At 34.4% G+C, this 16,408-nt stretch overlaps 1 protein-coding gene across 1 annotated transcript in view; it reads left to right on the top strand.

Annotated features, from left to right (window-relative positions):
- The window catches only part of LOC148956955 (barH-like 2 homeobox protein), an 80,506-nt gene that overhangs the window by 48,908 nt on the left and 15,190 nt on the right, over positions 1 to 16,408 (top strand). Inside the window, exon 3 of the mRNA XM_089096989.1 lies at positions 10,726 to 10,966. Coding sequence (XP_088953115.1) covers positions 10,726 to 10,966 — 241 coding nt within the window. The remainder of the gene's footprint in view (positions 1 to 10,725; positions 10,967 to 16,408) is intronic.

The raw sequence follows: 16,408 nt of genomic DNA, 5'->3' as shown, positions 1-16,408 counted from the left end.
TGTTTTTTTATTTGATTTTGAACGTTTTTGAATTAATGGAGGTTTTGATTTTGGCTCACCGTACATGAAAAAAAATGCATATTAATTTTACTTTTATTTGGTTAAATGGCTTTCTCGAAATTTGTTTAATTTTATTTAAGAACGTTTTTATTAGTAATAAATTTCGTAACTTACGAATTAACTTACGTAGCGAACTTCTATATCCATATACTCTTAATACGTGTATTAGTGGGTTCACCCCCTAGTCAGAACCTCGCTCTTTACGCTAAAGTTCGAATTTTGTTTCAATTCTTTAAAAATGACCCCTTAATCACAAAGGCCGTTAATTAGAATAAATAGCTATTATGAAAGTACTAAAAAATCTTTGGCTTAAAGAGCGAAGTAATGACTAGGGGGTGAACCCAAACATATACTTAATATTTTTTTTTTTTAAGTTTTGATGTTGTTCTTTACTTTCAGTTGAAAAACTTGTTTATTTTTTATTTAATTTCTGATCGTTTTTTTAAATAATGCTGGGAAATCCGGAGCCCCCTTCATAGCAATGTCCCTTCCCCCATGAAAACTTCCTTCATAGAAATATCCTCCCACGTAACCCCTGACCCCCCCCCCCTAACTACCAGAAAAAATATCCCTTGAAAACGTCTGTATACTTCCCAATAACCAATACTATATGTAAACATTGGGTAAAGTTCAAAACTTTAAGCCCTCCCCCCGGGGACTTTGGGGGATTTAAGTCATCCTAAAAGACATATTTATTATATTTTCGACCATGCTGAACAAAATGGCTATCTCAAAATTTTGATTGGGTGACTTTGAGAAAAAAATGAGCGTGGTAGGGGGCCATGTTGCCCTCCATATTTTGGTCACTTAAAAAGAGCACTAGAACTTTTAATTTCCATTCTTATGAGCCCTCCCACGATATTCTAGGACCACTGGGTCGATACGATCACCCCTGGGAAAAAAATAAAATAAACATGCATCCGTGATCTTTCTTCTGGCAAAAAATACAAAATTCCACATTTTTGCAGATAAGAGCTTGAAACCTCTAACGTAGGATTCCCTGATACATTGAATCTGATGGTGTGATTTTCATTAAGGTTCTATAGCTTTTAGGGGGTCTTTCCCCCTTTTTTCAAAAATCAGCCAGTTTTTTTCAGGTGCGTAACTTTTGATGGGTGGTACTAAACTTGATGAAATTTATATGTTTGAAATCAGTAGTAAGATTTGATTCTTGTGATGTATCTGTTGGTTTCAAAATTCCGTTTTTCATAGTTTCGGTTACTATTGATCCGGGTTGCTCCTTTCTTACAGTTCGTTACGACGAACTGTTTGATAACATTCAGTCAAAGAATCAGCTTTTTATGGTGGTCTTAAATATTTATTGATTTATTAGTAATTAGTACAGTTATTAGAACACAAGAAAGTTCGTATAACTATAGAAAACACAAGGAAGACAACTTAATAAGGGGTGATTTCGGTAAGAATATGCCGTCAACTTTTGCTTGCATTGCAAGTGTACCCATGAGCTTATATATGAAGCCACTATAATCAGAACTGTGTCCCCTGAAGAGAATGCTAAGAATTTCTGTATTTTCTCCCTGAACGGATACGTTTTTAATGTTTTATTATCCATTTTTTGGTTTCTAGGAGTAATTGTATTTATCTATTTGTCACTTAGAAAAAGATTTAATTTTTTACAGTTATGAAGTATAAAGGTGTCAAATATACTAGCTTTCGGCATGCAAAATTAAATTTTAAATTATTGGATTAAATATTTTTAATTTTATTTTATTTTATTTAATATTTAATTAAATGTGTTGGTGTCTGATAACCAAGTTCAAAGCTATTGATATTGTTAAAAAAATATCTGTCCAACAGAGTTGCCAACTTTTTGGTCAATAAATATGTCCCTTGAGCATCCAAAAATGTCTCCTTTTTAGCCAAATTATGCCCATATTTTGTCTATAATATGTCCATCCTAAATTTTCGGAAACTAGTTTGTTTACGACTTGAAAACCTCTTTCAAAGTGGTCAGTTAACATCGAATATATTGAAAACGAAAAAGATTCATTTAGTACATCCATACAGAATGAACTAGTTTGAAAGCACAAAAGTCATGAAAACATCTAAACAGTAAAAAATTACTTGTGGGAGCTTAAGGCTTATCTTCCTACGAAATGAGATGCATAAAAAAGTACTTTCTTATGCATCTTCCTACAAGATGCACAAAAAAGTACATTTTAATGGACAAATTCTCAAACTACATTTTCAAGCTCCTTAGTTATGTTGAACAATCCCGAAGTGTTGAACGGATATTTTTTTAACAATATCGAAAGCATTGAACTTGGTTATCAAACACCTAAATATTTAATCCCTTTAGACTACTCAGTATTTATAAAAAGTAACGCTCTATCAATATAGTTTGTTCAAAGTAAAACATTAAAACAAAGATGAAGAAAATCAAATAAAAATTTTTTATTCAATATTGTTGATTTAATTTTGTATACCAAAACCTAATATATTTGAAATCTCTATGCTTCATAACTGTAAAAAAATATAATCTTTTTCAAAATGACCACTGGATAAATACAATCACTCCTGGAAAAAAATGATAATAAAACCCAAATAAACGTTTCTGTTCAGGGAAAAAATACAGAAATTCTCAGTAGTCAGTTCACATTTCTGATTATTTCTGGTATTCGATACATTACTGATTATGTTGGCTTCATATATCAGCTCAGGGTACTCTTGCAATGCAAGCAAAAGTTGACGGCATATTTTTTACCGAAAATGCCCTTATTAAGTTGTTTTCTGTAATTATACAAATTTTCTTGTGTACTAATAACTGCACTAATTACTAACAAACAAATACATATTTAGGATCACCATAAAAAGCTGATTCTTTGATTTAATGTTATCAAAAGGCTCTTATACCTTCGTTATTGACAAGGATCGGTATTTACTTACCATTCATTACTATGAAAGGTATGAAGAATTTGATTTTTTTTTCTTTTTTTGTTGGTCCAATCAAATCATATAGAAAAATGTTTCTGGAAAACTATAAAGGAGTCACGCAGTCACAAATGAAAACTTATATTTTCCTAATTAAGGGTCGAAATCTATTGGCAGGCAGCCAAAATTGGGCAACACACATTTTTTCCATGATTTTTCCCTATTATTTTCTCTTTCCTTTGGTTTCCTTATAATTACTTTATATTCCCAAATTTCCAGGGGCACTATGGCCCCCCTGTCCCCCTGGCAGCATCCATGCAGGAGTCAAGCGACATCGCAGAGCGCTAGGTAAGCTGAGTCACCCTTCAATCAGGAGGCTGATATCCCCAAAGGCATAGTTACTGGACCTTTCAACAATGCTGAACAAAACAGATGTCTACAAATTTTGATTGGATGCTTGTTTTCGGAAATGATAGGCACAGGAGGGGGGGGGCTTGTCCTAAAATCACTTTTGACTCTTATGAAGGGCAATAAACTTCTGTCAAATGAGCCCCATCTGAACTTTATACGACTACTCGTTCCATAAAACCTTATATAACCTAGAGACATAACTTACAACTCTTGTCCCCGGGGTCTTAGGGCTTGTATCATCGCTGATGGCATTAGTATATAGTCTTTGGACCATTTTTAACAAAATGATAATCTCAAAATTTCTGTTGGATGCATCTAGGGAAAAGAAGACGTTGGTGGAGGAGGTGGCTGGTTTGCCTCTGGCCACTTTTGACTCTTAAAAATGGCACTAGACTACTACTATTACTACTGCTAACAACTCACCGCAGCATCAAACCGCCTGAGGCCAACACAGCTACGCATACTCCTCCTCCATCCCAATCTATTCAAAGCCTCCCTATTTACACCCGCCCATGAAGTTCCCATTTCCTTTAAATCTTTCTATATGGCGTCCTCCCATCCCAGACGAGGACGACCTGCTTTCCGTTTAGCCCTAGACGGCTGGCCGAAAAGAACAATCTTCAGCAATCTGTCATCCTTCATCCGCTCAACGTTCCCTAGCCACCTCAACCTTTCTTTCATTATAGCCCTAGAGAGCGGTATTCAACCACATTTTTCGTATAGCCTATTGTTTGAAATACGGTCAGCTAGCCGGGTACTCGGAACAATCCTTAAGCAATTTCTCTGGAAAACATCTAGCAAATCCTCATCCGCTTTTCGGAGCGCCCATGCTTCAGAGCCATATTTTACCACTGTCATCACTGTAGCTTCTAATAGTCCAATCTTGGTTAGCAGACTTATCTTCCTATTCCCCCAAACTTTTTTTAACTATGAAAAAACACCCAGAGCCTTGGCTATTCTACTTTTGACATCTTCACTGCTCCCACAATCTTTACTAATAATGCTACAAAGGTAAGTGAAGCTGTCCACCTGATCAATCTTTTCATTACTCAACTTCACCTTGTCATCTTCACTTATTCCTAGCCTTAATGACTTAGTCTTCTTCACATTAATTTTCAACCCTATTCTAGCACCCTGAACTCGCAAAACCTCTAAAACTTCATTCATTTTGCTCACAACTTCTGGTTTTCAATCCAGTGAGCCCCCTTTAAAGTTTATTAAACCGACCCTTCCATAGAGATCTTATATGTTAATAATGGGGAACTAGTATAACTCGTAGCCCTTGCCCTGAAAATTTTTTTGGGAGGAGGGCGTCATCCACAAATAAAACATAAGTGCTGGACCTTTCGAATAGGCTAAACGAAATTGCAATCTCAAAATTATCATCGGACATGTTTGGGGAAATGATGGGTGGGAAGGGGGGCTGTTCGCCCTCCACTCACTCATGACTCTTAGAAAGGGCATTAGAGCTTTCAATTTAAAATCAAGCCGCTTTCGAAGTTTCAACGACAACCCTTTCTACACAATGTGCCTTGGTCAAAAGTAGAAAATAAATTGTAACCTTATCACTCTTTCATTCATTAAATGAAAAAATAAGTTTTTCTACTTAAAGTAAGGAGCAATATTAAAACTTAAAACATAAAGAAACTATTCCTTATGTTACAAGAGCTGCCCCTTTCTTCTCGCCAAAATCTTTTAAAGAACTTTTAAAAGAGGTTTGGATTGAATTACAAGGCACTGGTGTTTCTAAAATCGTTCTTAAAAAATTACACAAAAGGTCGAACATTAGCGTAGAGAGGGGGGTATTGAGGTGGGAGTAGCCCACGTCATATACGGAATAATTTCTGTTCATTTTAAGTTTGAATAACACTCTTTACTTCTGGTAGAAAAGACTTGTTGTTTTTTTGGTTTTTTTTTCTGATCATTTTTCAGATAATCACAGAAAATCCACCCGTCTGTGGAAAATCTCCCCACGAAAAATTCCACTATATAAAGTTCCTCCCATGTAAAATTCCTCCGCCGGGATATTACCCCCGGACAACTCCATCATTGCTGCAAAATTCTTCCCCGAAAATTTTTTGCTTACAATTTTTGCTGAAAAATACTCCTTAGCACAATTTTTTTGAAGAAAGACTTGTTTTCATTTAGTTTCTGATCCTTTTTAAGGTCATTGAGAAATATCCCTGGGTGGAAAATAACCTCTCCCTTTCCCTTGGAAAGTTTCTCACCCAGAAATTTTCAATGGAAAATTTCTCCTGGTGATAATTCCTCCATGGAAATTTTTTCCCGTGAAAAGCCCCGCCCATAAAGATCCCCAGAGAATTACAACTCCGCTGAAAACTTCCGCCTGACAATTCCCTCAAAGTGTCTCCGCATGTACAATGGGATCAACAACGAGAAAGTAAGAAAAATAACACAAATTTCGTATACGAATTCTGGAAAATTTTCCCCATGTGAAATTTCCCCTTGAAAGGTCAACCCCAGAAACTTCCATTCCAATGGGAAATTCTTCCCGTAGAAAATCAGTCCCCGGAAGATCTCCTTCCCCCCTTAGAAAATGTCTGCATACATGTTCCCAATAACAAATACTATATTTGAACAATGGGCAAATTTCATAACTTGCGGCCTTTTCTCTGGAGGCTCTGTGAGGTCATGTCATCTCCAAACACATATCTATTGTACCTTTCAACTATACTGAAAAAATGGTTATCCATACATTTTTATCAAACGACACTCAGGAAAAAAGGGCGTGGGACGGGGGCTAGTTGTCCTCCAATTTTTTTTGTCACTTAAAAGGGACACTAGATCTTATAAATTTCGTTTGAACGAGCCCTCTTGTGATGTTCTAGCACCAATGGTTCGATACAATCACCCCTGGAAAAAGTAACAACGACAAATAAAGACGAATCCGTGAGGCTTCTTCTGGCAAACACTACAAAATTTCCTATTTTTATAGATAATGAGCTTGGAACCTCGACAGTGAGGTTCTCTGATACGCTGAATCTGGTGACGTGATTTCCATTAAGATTCTTTGACTTTTAGGGGGTAATTTTACCTTTTCCGAAAAGTTGGCAATTTTTTTCAGGCCCGTAGTCTTTGATGGGTAACTTAATGAATGTTATATATTTGGAATCAGCAAATTCAGCTAATTCTTTTGGTACATCTATTGATATCAAAATTAATTCCAGATCATCAAAAATCCAATTTATTTTCTTTTGTTAACTTTTGATTTTCAGTTAGTAATACTTGATAAATAGATAGATGTTTTGGCCTGACTACTGGAAGTCGGAAGCCATTGTTAACGAAAAAGGTGCCTGCTTGGTTATTATCCTGACTGTAGCGTAAAAGCAAGGAGAAATAAAATCGTTTATAGATGAAAAAATACCAACTTGAAAAGAATATCAAGAGTATTTGCAGATAGTTATCTGCAGGAAAGAGCAAGCAACTCCCAAAAATACAGTATAAAACGTAAAAAAAATAGTAGAAAGTAAGTAGTTCAGTAAATATATAGTGCTAGATAAGTATTTTTAGCACTAATTTGGTGAAAAATGACATTTTTAATACAACAGGGAAATATTCTATTTTATGTCATAAATTTGCAAACTATGTCCCTTTTATGTCCCAAATTTCAAAAATATGTCCCCTTTTTGCCTTATTATGCCATTGTGTCCCGGCACATAGGAATGTGTGCTTTGGACATAGAATGTGTCCAGTTGGCAACCTTGCCGTCCAACGCATAAGCATTGCTCAACAGAACTGAATGCTGGGAGTTTAGATCTTAGTTTGTGTATGTAGGCCATTGTTTTGTGTATTTTTTGTAACTTCTTACTGTTTTCATTTTTAAATAATTCTACTTTAATTGACATGCTTTTCCCATTGTATTTAGAAAATTGTTTGTCTCTAAGCTTCATTAAATAAAGAAAATAAAACAAGTTTTTTTTAACTGAAAGTAAGGAACAACATTATAACTTAAAACGAACAGAAATTCTGCAGTTTTTCGGCACTTCAAAAAAAGTTACTTATTGTTCTAATTGTGTTTTAGGAGTCGTTTTTAATGAATGGGGACAAAATTTAAATTTTAACGTAAAGAGCAAATGTTGAAGAGGGAGCAACCACCTCATATGCGTAATAATTTATGTGCGTTTCAAGTTTTAATGTTTCAGTTGAAAAAACTTGTTTTTTTTATTTCTGATCGTTTTTTAAATAACACCAGGATACCTGGCTCCACCTCCACGGATAAATCCCCCTCCCCATAGAAATATCCTCTGGGCAATTCAATCCTGACGAAAATTTAACCCGGACAATTACCCTGAATATCTCCACGCATAAAATTGAATCGGCAAAGAGAAAGCAAGACATATAAAGAAATTTCGTATATGATTTCAGGCAAATTCACCTCGGGAAATTTCACCCACCGAAAAATATAATCTCCATTGAAAATTCTCCCAGCAGAAGATTCATCCTCCCCTCCCCAGCCGAAAAATGTATGCATAGTTCCCAATAACAAATAAAACAAAGGACGATTTTTATAACTTAAAAATCTTTCCCCAGGGACTGTAGAGGGTCTTTTTGTCTCCAAAGGCATAGTTATTGGGCCTTTCAACTACGCTGAAGAAAAAGCTATCTCAAAATGTTGATCGGACGATTTTGGGGAAAAATTGACAAGGGAGGGGGCATAGTTGCCCTCCAATCTTTTTGTCACTTAATAAGGGAACTAGAACTTTTTATTTCCGTTAGAATGAGCCCTATCCCAACGTTCTGGGCCCACTGGGTCGATACGATCACCCCTAGGGAAAAAAAACAACAAAAAAACAAATAAACATGCATCCGTGATTTTTCTTCTGGTAAAAATTACAAAATTCCACATTTTTGCAGATCTAAGCTTGTAACATCTACAGTAGGGTTCCTTGATACGCTTTATCTGATGGTGTGATTTTCATTAAAATTATATGACTTCAAGGGGGTCTTTCCCCCTTTTTCCGAAAATCAGACAAATTTTCTCATACTCATAGCTTTTGATAGGTAAGACTAAACTTAATGAAACTAATATATTGGAAATTAGTATAATAAGTCAATTCTTTTGATATATCTATTACAATCAAAACTCCGTTTTGTAGATTTTTGTTTACTATCGACCCAGGTCGCTGTAAGTAAAGTTACAGGTCATTACCACGAACTGTTCGATTACCCATCATAATCCAAACAGAGATTATTGAAATATTGATCGTTTTTTTCTGCGTCACCAAAAGTATTGCATTGGTAAGACTTTACAGTTTCATGAAATATAATTAAACAAATAGAAAAGGTTTTTCAATTAAAGTAAGGAGCAATTTTAAAACTTAAAACAAGAATAAATTACTCTGTATATAAGGGGGACTGCTCCCTTCTCGACACCTTGCTCATTAAAAATAAGTTTTTTAGTGCTTTGAAAAATATTTTTTTTTACAATTGCCAATTTTCTTTTAAAATTTGGGAAAAAGCCAAACTTCACAGTAAAGAGTAAAGAGCTATAGAGGAGACAGCCCCCTTCACACAAAGAATGGTCTGTTCAAATAGGTTCCAAATCTGTTCCTTCCTTTCAGTTGAAAAGCTCTCTTTTTATTTAATTTCTGATTTTTTTCCAAATCATACCCAGGCCTAACCAAGATATAATTTGAGGTACTGGCCCCTTAAATCCCTGGTTAATTGCTTTTAAAATGTGTAAATCAACAATTGTACGTTGATTAGTACCGTCCTACGTTTAGACTTGCAATTTCAATTTTGGAAAAAATTTGAATATAAGTAAAAAATTGGCGACGAATAGTAATTTTGGCGAAAAGTCCTTGTTATTATTACTACTAAAGAATTTTGGTTTCATGAAAAGGAGTATTATTGTTTGTATGGATGGGAATTCTGTGATACTATTGATCTTCTACATAACCTAAGCCATCACAACCTCTTCAATAAGATTTTCTTATCGATAAATGCATTACGTATATTCTTTTTAAATGCATTGAAGTACTTCATATAAATAGAAAAAGAAAAAATATTACCATTGAAAGTTGCTGAAAACTAAGTTCCTAGCAGTATTTGTCACCCCAAAGAAATTTCATGGCGGAGCTGATGATGACCTGCCTCACCTTTTCCACCTCTGTACTGGTAGATATGGTAATGTAACATATTAGCTGTATAGAAAAAAATTTTAATTAATACCTACTCCCCCCTTCCTCTTTCAACATTTATCTGAAGCCTCATGAAGTGTAAGCAGTTTGTCCATTAAAATATACTTTTAGGAATCTACCCTACCCCCCCCTAAACAATGAATCACATTCCCCTCATTATAGCTGATACGCAATTACAGATCATCAAACGTAACATAATTTCATTACAAATACAATAAAGCGAATCGACTTGGTTGAATCTAGTACTGCCACTGTGTGGCACTACTTCTTTTGCAACCGAGAAGCCTAAAATATATTTATTGATACTTTTAAATCAATTAGCTTCTCAGAATTTTAAATTGATTGCAAATTTGTTCTCTTGGGAGTAAAGTCGCAGTTTGGTGCCCTAAACCACCTAAACTATCACCCAACCACCGCTGCTATTTTGGTGTCTCCCCCCCCGGAAAATTTTCTGCCAGTGCCCTTGAATATGTATAACAATTTATAAGAAAATTGTTATGCATAATCTGTTTCAATACTTTATATATACAAACTGAGAAAATAGTTGTTTGGTTAGAGGTTACAGAATTGTTCAGTTTCTAACAAAAATTTACTAAACACATCAAACTATTTTTAATATCCTGAAGCTTTATAAAACTAAAACTGTTAAATCAGAATAAATGAAAAATAATTAAAATAAATTTAACTTCTTTTCAATGAAATGGTCCTTTACAAATCCAAAACTCTTGATTGAAGAATGAAACATCATATTTACAGACATACTTTATTTGTTTGTTATATGCATAGTTTGGCAAGTATGTCCGTTTTTTCTTATTGTCGAGGGGTAACCTGATACCGCTAGATGATTATATTCTGAAGGTGGGGGGGGAGCTTAACAGACATAAGATTTCTTATTTAGGGGATGGTTAAAACTGATTTTTCTTCATTTCTCTAAAACAAATTCATAAAATCTGTTTTTTTTTATTTCTTTTAAAATATGATTTTCTTCTGACGCTTTGGTCTGTATAGCAGTAATGCTTCAACCTAATTATCACTAGTTCAAAGCTGGATAATAATTTTCATCAGTTTAGATGGAAACTAAGTTTCGCCACTTTTATGAATTTTAATCGAAAGTTATCTACGCTATTTACAAAGCTCTTGTAGCGAATGAAAACTAGAGTTTTTGGAAGAAAAATAATACGATTAAATTAAATTCTTACAGAGAGTCCGAATGACAAGAAATTGGTTCACCGTTGGTCTCCATTTAAAAAAAGTAGTATTTTGGCTTGTGATTCAAATCGAAAGCCTAGACGGCGAAGGACAGCTTTCACGCATTCTCAACTTACTTTTCTGGAAAGGCGCTTCAGAGCACAAAAGTACCTATCTGTTGCCGATAGAAGTGACGTTGCAGACGTTTTAAACCTTTCGGAGACACAGGTGAAGACATGGTATCAAAATAGAAGGTTAGTCCTTGAACTATTATGCTTGAGTTCTGGTTGAGCTAAGGTTGAACAAAGTATAAAAAGTTTTATATAATACGTCTAAACATAAAATATTGTACTTAGATCTAAAAGTACGGATTGAAAATCTTTATGGGTGGCTTTAACAAAGTCTGACATGTTCAACTTTTTCTAAATATGTTTTCACTGTTTTTCATTGTATTTCATGTTTTCAACCACAATCTTGGTTTAGTTTTATATACTTTGGAGTATTACAAATTATTTTATACCACGAACATTTGTTTATGTATTTAACCTAAAATTAGAAAACTCATTTTTCCCGATCTTTACTCTACTGTTAAAAAAAATGTTCACCTCTTCAAGTAATTTTTGTTTACTTTATGCTTGAGCTGACTTTTTTAAATATTAATTCTGCTTGTCTTGTTTTACTTCTTCATCGTGTTCTGGACTAGTCTTAATGAAGCTTAAAACCCTTATAAAATGGAACCAATAAGAAATCTTCACTAATATTTTCACATTATATTGTGATTTTTTATGCTGTATTGAAAACAACAACTGTGTTAATTGAATATGAGTTGTCTATATCAAATAATACATGCATTACTATCTGACCGAGCTAGCCTGAGTTTTATTGATATTATGAGTAATATATACAGAACCTATTGAAACTATTGGACAAATAGCTAATTGTCTAACGAACTAATGACTTTTAAAGTTTTAGATAGTCGTTTTTCCCTTTCGTTTTCAAAGAAAAAGGTTGCTGTTCTTTATTTAAATTATGTTTGGTTTTGAAGTACTGCTTTACGATTATGAAATACTTGCGTAAATTACAGCCGACCATTATTTACAGTGGAACGCAGTACAGTAGGAAACACAGGAAACAAGCCTGAAATGGACAATCTCAACAGGTTGACAAGTTCTATACTCGCCATTGAAGATTTTTAACAAACATCAACAACAACACAAGCTAAACTACTCTTCATGACCTCGCCTTCGCGCACGCGTAATGACAAATGTTTCCAATTGAAAACCAAGTAGCAACTGAAATTACGGCTCTAACGGTCTAGGAGCTTCCCAAATTGCGCGCTGTGAAATGTGTGTCATGTTTGGAGAAACATTCGCTACTGGTATATACTTTTACTGTGGTGCTGACTGTAATTTTGAAATATTACAGTTGCTTGGAAATATATATTTGACTGCACTATTGACTGCAAATTTTAACTAAGGATGGATAGGGCATACTGTGGTATTATTGCTGTTTAAACCAGAAGGTTCCACCAAAAGCTAATCAGCGGTTCTATATCAACAGGCTATCTTAGAATTCTTATTCGTGGAGGTTTCTAGCTCTTACCTACAAAAATGCCAAATTTAAAACTTTTTACTTTAAATGTCAGAAAAAGGTACAATAAAAAAGAAATCGAACGTTCTTCCTTTTTTTAACTAGAAAAGATTTTTCCAAAACAAAGTAGTATTTTCTGTCATTTTGTGGCGTAAGACAATAATATTATCCCAAAGAGTACCATAAAGACATTGATTGTGGAGTCTGACACAACCAATCGATTTAAATTTATCGTAAATTTCAAAAATATCATACTCTCCAATTTCAGAGACAACAATGCCCCATTTTCATGAATTCACTGTAAAAGTTGATCTCTAATCCTTCTACATTTCTGGGAAATTATAGGTCTACTATAATTGCTTTTTTGTTGTATAAAATATTAAATTTCCATGCCTACTGGCAAAGATTTAAAAAATTTGGGGGAAGGGTCATGAGCATCACCAGGAATTTTTTTTTTTTGCGGGAAGGGAGGTTTGGCATGAGCTACTAGAAACTTTGCTTTCACTGACTTTAAACGAAATGACTTAAGTCAAAGCGTGAGTTTCTACAGAGGTTCGGCTTTCGTCAAGTTATAGGTTCGGAAAAGTGGAAGATTCCCAAACGGCTGTTTTTTTAACATCGCACATACCGTTTTTGCTTTCTTCAGATATCTGGCCTTTTCCGAACCTATGGCATAAGAGCGAGAGAAGGAAAGGCAAAGCAATTTAGATCATTTCCTTAATTTTATGGTAACTCCCACAGAAGGCAGTTTTTTTTTCGGTTAAAGCTAGAGGGAATTTTTCTTATAAATTCCTGCTTTTGGGCCCATGTCGATTGCTTGCCCATCCTAAGGTTTGGCTGAAATGGCGCCTCTGCATGTTGCATTTATCAACAACTGACTATTGAATTTGAAAATCTACGTTTAAAAATAGTCTAACTATTTGCTTTGTAGGCATAAAATGAGTGACTGGTTTTCCATTATTAAAACCTTCTAAACCTTAACAAGACTAAGTGATTTCCTCCAAAAATATTTATTGCAGGGCTCATAATGAATAAAGAGGCTACTAAAAACAAGAAAACTGTTAAAACACGGAAACAAACATGGGACCTTTAGATCTTTAGTCTAACACTCTCCCAACTAGACTATTTCATTCAATATTTACAGTTTATTTCATTGACAGGTAGGATTTATTAACAATTGACCATAGAGTTTAAACGTCTACGTTTGAAAATTGAGGGCAGTGCTACTAATTTTCTAAATGGTATAAGAGCCATTTTCTCAATTTACGAGCCCCTTCTCTTCTATACTAGACCTAAAACATTTCCACTAATATTCTTTGCCACGTTTCTAACTTCAATCCCTAAGACGCAATCTGATACTTCAAATATATTTCCTTTAATTATTATTTCGATCTTCTAAATTTTCCAACTTTAGACTCTCTAGTTTAATATTCAAAACCTTCCTTGGAAATTTATCTTAAAAACTCATCCTGGAATCTACCAACGTCATAGCTTCCAGGAAGGTAGTTAATCTTTCGAAACTTCAGCATTAAAGTAGCCCTATATACCACTAGATCAGTGCTATCTTTACTTTTAACATCAATAACAGGATTTGTATATAACCTAGTATCTTTTATCGATCCTGCCAGTCTTCAGTTTACAATAACGCAATCAACAAGGTTAGCTGCCCTGCCATCCTGTGAATACTATGTTATCTTATGGGTCATTTTATGACCAAATTACTGTGTCCTTGGTTATTTCTTTACTGTGTTCAAGATTGTGTATTTTCTCATGTTATTTTCTGTATTTTTCTTTCCTGAGTTTGCTCTTTTGCTCCTTCGTTCCTGTGTCGCTTCATTCTCATGCTCCTCTGTTTTGTCACACTTTGTTTCCGTGTTTGATGTATTTAGTTCTTTTTCCTTAGTTTTATTAGGCATTGACTGTGACAAAATGTCATTGTAACTTTTAGCTGTTTTTTTTTTCACGAAAAATACAGTTCGGTATAGTTACATATTTGGTAACCCAAAGTCTTGCTCCCGCAGCACAAATAAAGGGGGCGAAAAACTCAATCATTTCTCAATTCTACGAAAGGTATGTTTTCACACGTTTTTCCCACGTCTTAGACATCAGAATCAAAATAACATTTTGGTATAGACAATTGTCACAGTACAATGGTTTGACGGCTCTTCTTCAGATGTGGAGGATTCGAGATCAACCCATTCTTTGATAACGTATTCATCAATTAGTTAACTTCCGAGCGATATGGTGTATATTGAAGTAGAAGACAGTAGTAATAATCACCGTGATCATTAAGCACCGCAAAGAATGGAACTCTTACTACTGCAGGAACATTTCTGATTACCATTTTGAATTATCTGTAAGAGTAATATACCTATTTCTATTTGGCTGCAATTCATTATCAGCATAGAAATTCTCTTCTGAGTTTTCATCTCTTTTGTCATAATGAGATTCAAAAGTGTAGTAAATTGAATTAGGCCCATATTATCGAAGTCATAATCAGTATGATGAATATAACAGGACTTGTATATGCTAACAAGACTTGTATATCAAGGCTATATGTCATATATATCAAAACCTGAACAAACTCCCGTAGCCTGAATACCTTCAAATCAAAGGACACAATGTCGTTCATAGTGTAAGTGTTATACACTAGCAAAATGTTTCTTCAATCACGACAAACTTTTCATAATGCATAATTAGGCAAGTCGATGAACCGTCAGAGCAATATTTGAGCAGAAGGATATACGTTAGAGCCATAGTTTCAGTTGCTACTTGGTTTTCCATCGGAAACATTTTCACGGGAGACTTTATGAATATTTGAATAAACTAGGAGTATTGTGTGACAGCCAATTTGGATTCCGCAGTAAACATTCTACTAGCCATGTTGTTCACCGACTTCTGGATGCAGTCAATAGAGCTCTAGAAAAAGGTCTCATTCCTTTAACGATCTTTGTCGACTTCAAAAAAGCCTTCGACACTATGGATTTTGAGTTGTTACTGTGTTGCCTGTCTCGTCTGAGGATAAAAGATGTTTGCTTAAATTGGTTTAAATCATATTCGTGTGGAAGGTCAACTAAGATAATGTTAGGTGACATCGTTAGTGGAGTCTATCCTGTAAAATGTGGAGTTCCACAGGGGTCAGTCCTAGATCCGTTACTCTTTCTCGTATGCGTCGATACTCTGAAACTCTACATGCCTGAAGCAACTGTTACAGCATTTGCAGATGATACTGCTTTGATGATTTTTGCAAGATCACTGGAAGAAATAGTGGATAAAGCAAACCAAACGCTGAAAAACCTTTTGGTATTTACCTCCTTGACTTACCTTGCTGTTAATACTTCTAAGACAAGTTATATAATTTTTAGTAGGAAATGAAAAGTTGTAAATAGTGCTTCTATAGTATTTGAAAATTTGTCGCTTTCGCAGGTTTTCGAAAATAAATATTTGGGATTTTATGTTAATAATAATTTTAGTTGGAGAAAACACAAATATGATTTCTTCTAAACTTGCACGAGGTCTTGGAGTAATGCGGCGTTTGAAATACGTGTTACCTTTAATTGTTTTAAGATATGTATATCATACTGTTTTTCATCCTTTTATTGTTTATGGTTGCTGTATTTATGCATCTAAATTTTCTTCAAATACTTAAAGACTGCAGATTCTTCAGAATAAGGCGCTTCGAGTAGTAGGTGAGTTTATTCAGTATGAGCATACGCGTGAATGTTTTATGAGTTTTAGAATTTTAAATGTTCATCAGATCAGGGACCATCAGGCGGGAGTGTTTACTTACCAAGCGCTTAATAGATTATCTCCTGAATATTTTAGAGATTTTTTTAAGTCTAATTAAGATTATCATCAGTATTGGACTAGAGGTCGTGGAAGCTTCGTTTCAGAAGTATGTACGAGTCAATCTAGTTTTGTAATTAGAAATTATGCAGTTAATTTATGGAATGGTTTCCCGTAGAGCAATAGGGAGTCAGAAAACCAGTTTCAGTTTAAAATTAGATTAAAAAAGTTTTTGTTGGGTGGGAATTGAGTATATTTGATTGTTGTTTTTTATATTTTTTATTTTTGTGGTTGTTTTGTGTGTTTTTTTTTTTTTAGTC

The sequence above is a fragment of the Artemia sp. Qi Xiang Cuo genome, chromosome 1 (assembly GCF_049724085.1).
Source record: "Artemia sp. Qi Xiang Cuo chromosome 1, ASM4972408v1, whole genome shotgun sequence".
Taxonomy (NCBI): domain Eukaryota; kingdom Metazoa; phylum Arthropoda; class Branchiopoda; order Anostraca; family Artemiidae; genus Artemia; species Artemia sp. Qi Xiang Cuo.
Note: the sequence above shows the minus strand (reverse complement) of the source record. Positions and strands in the feature narration are given on the sequence as shown.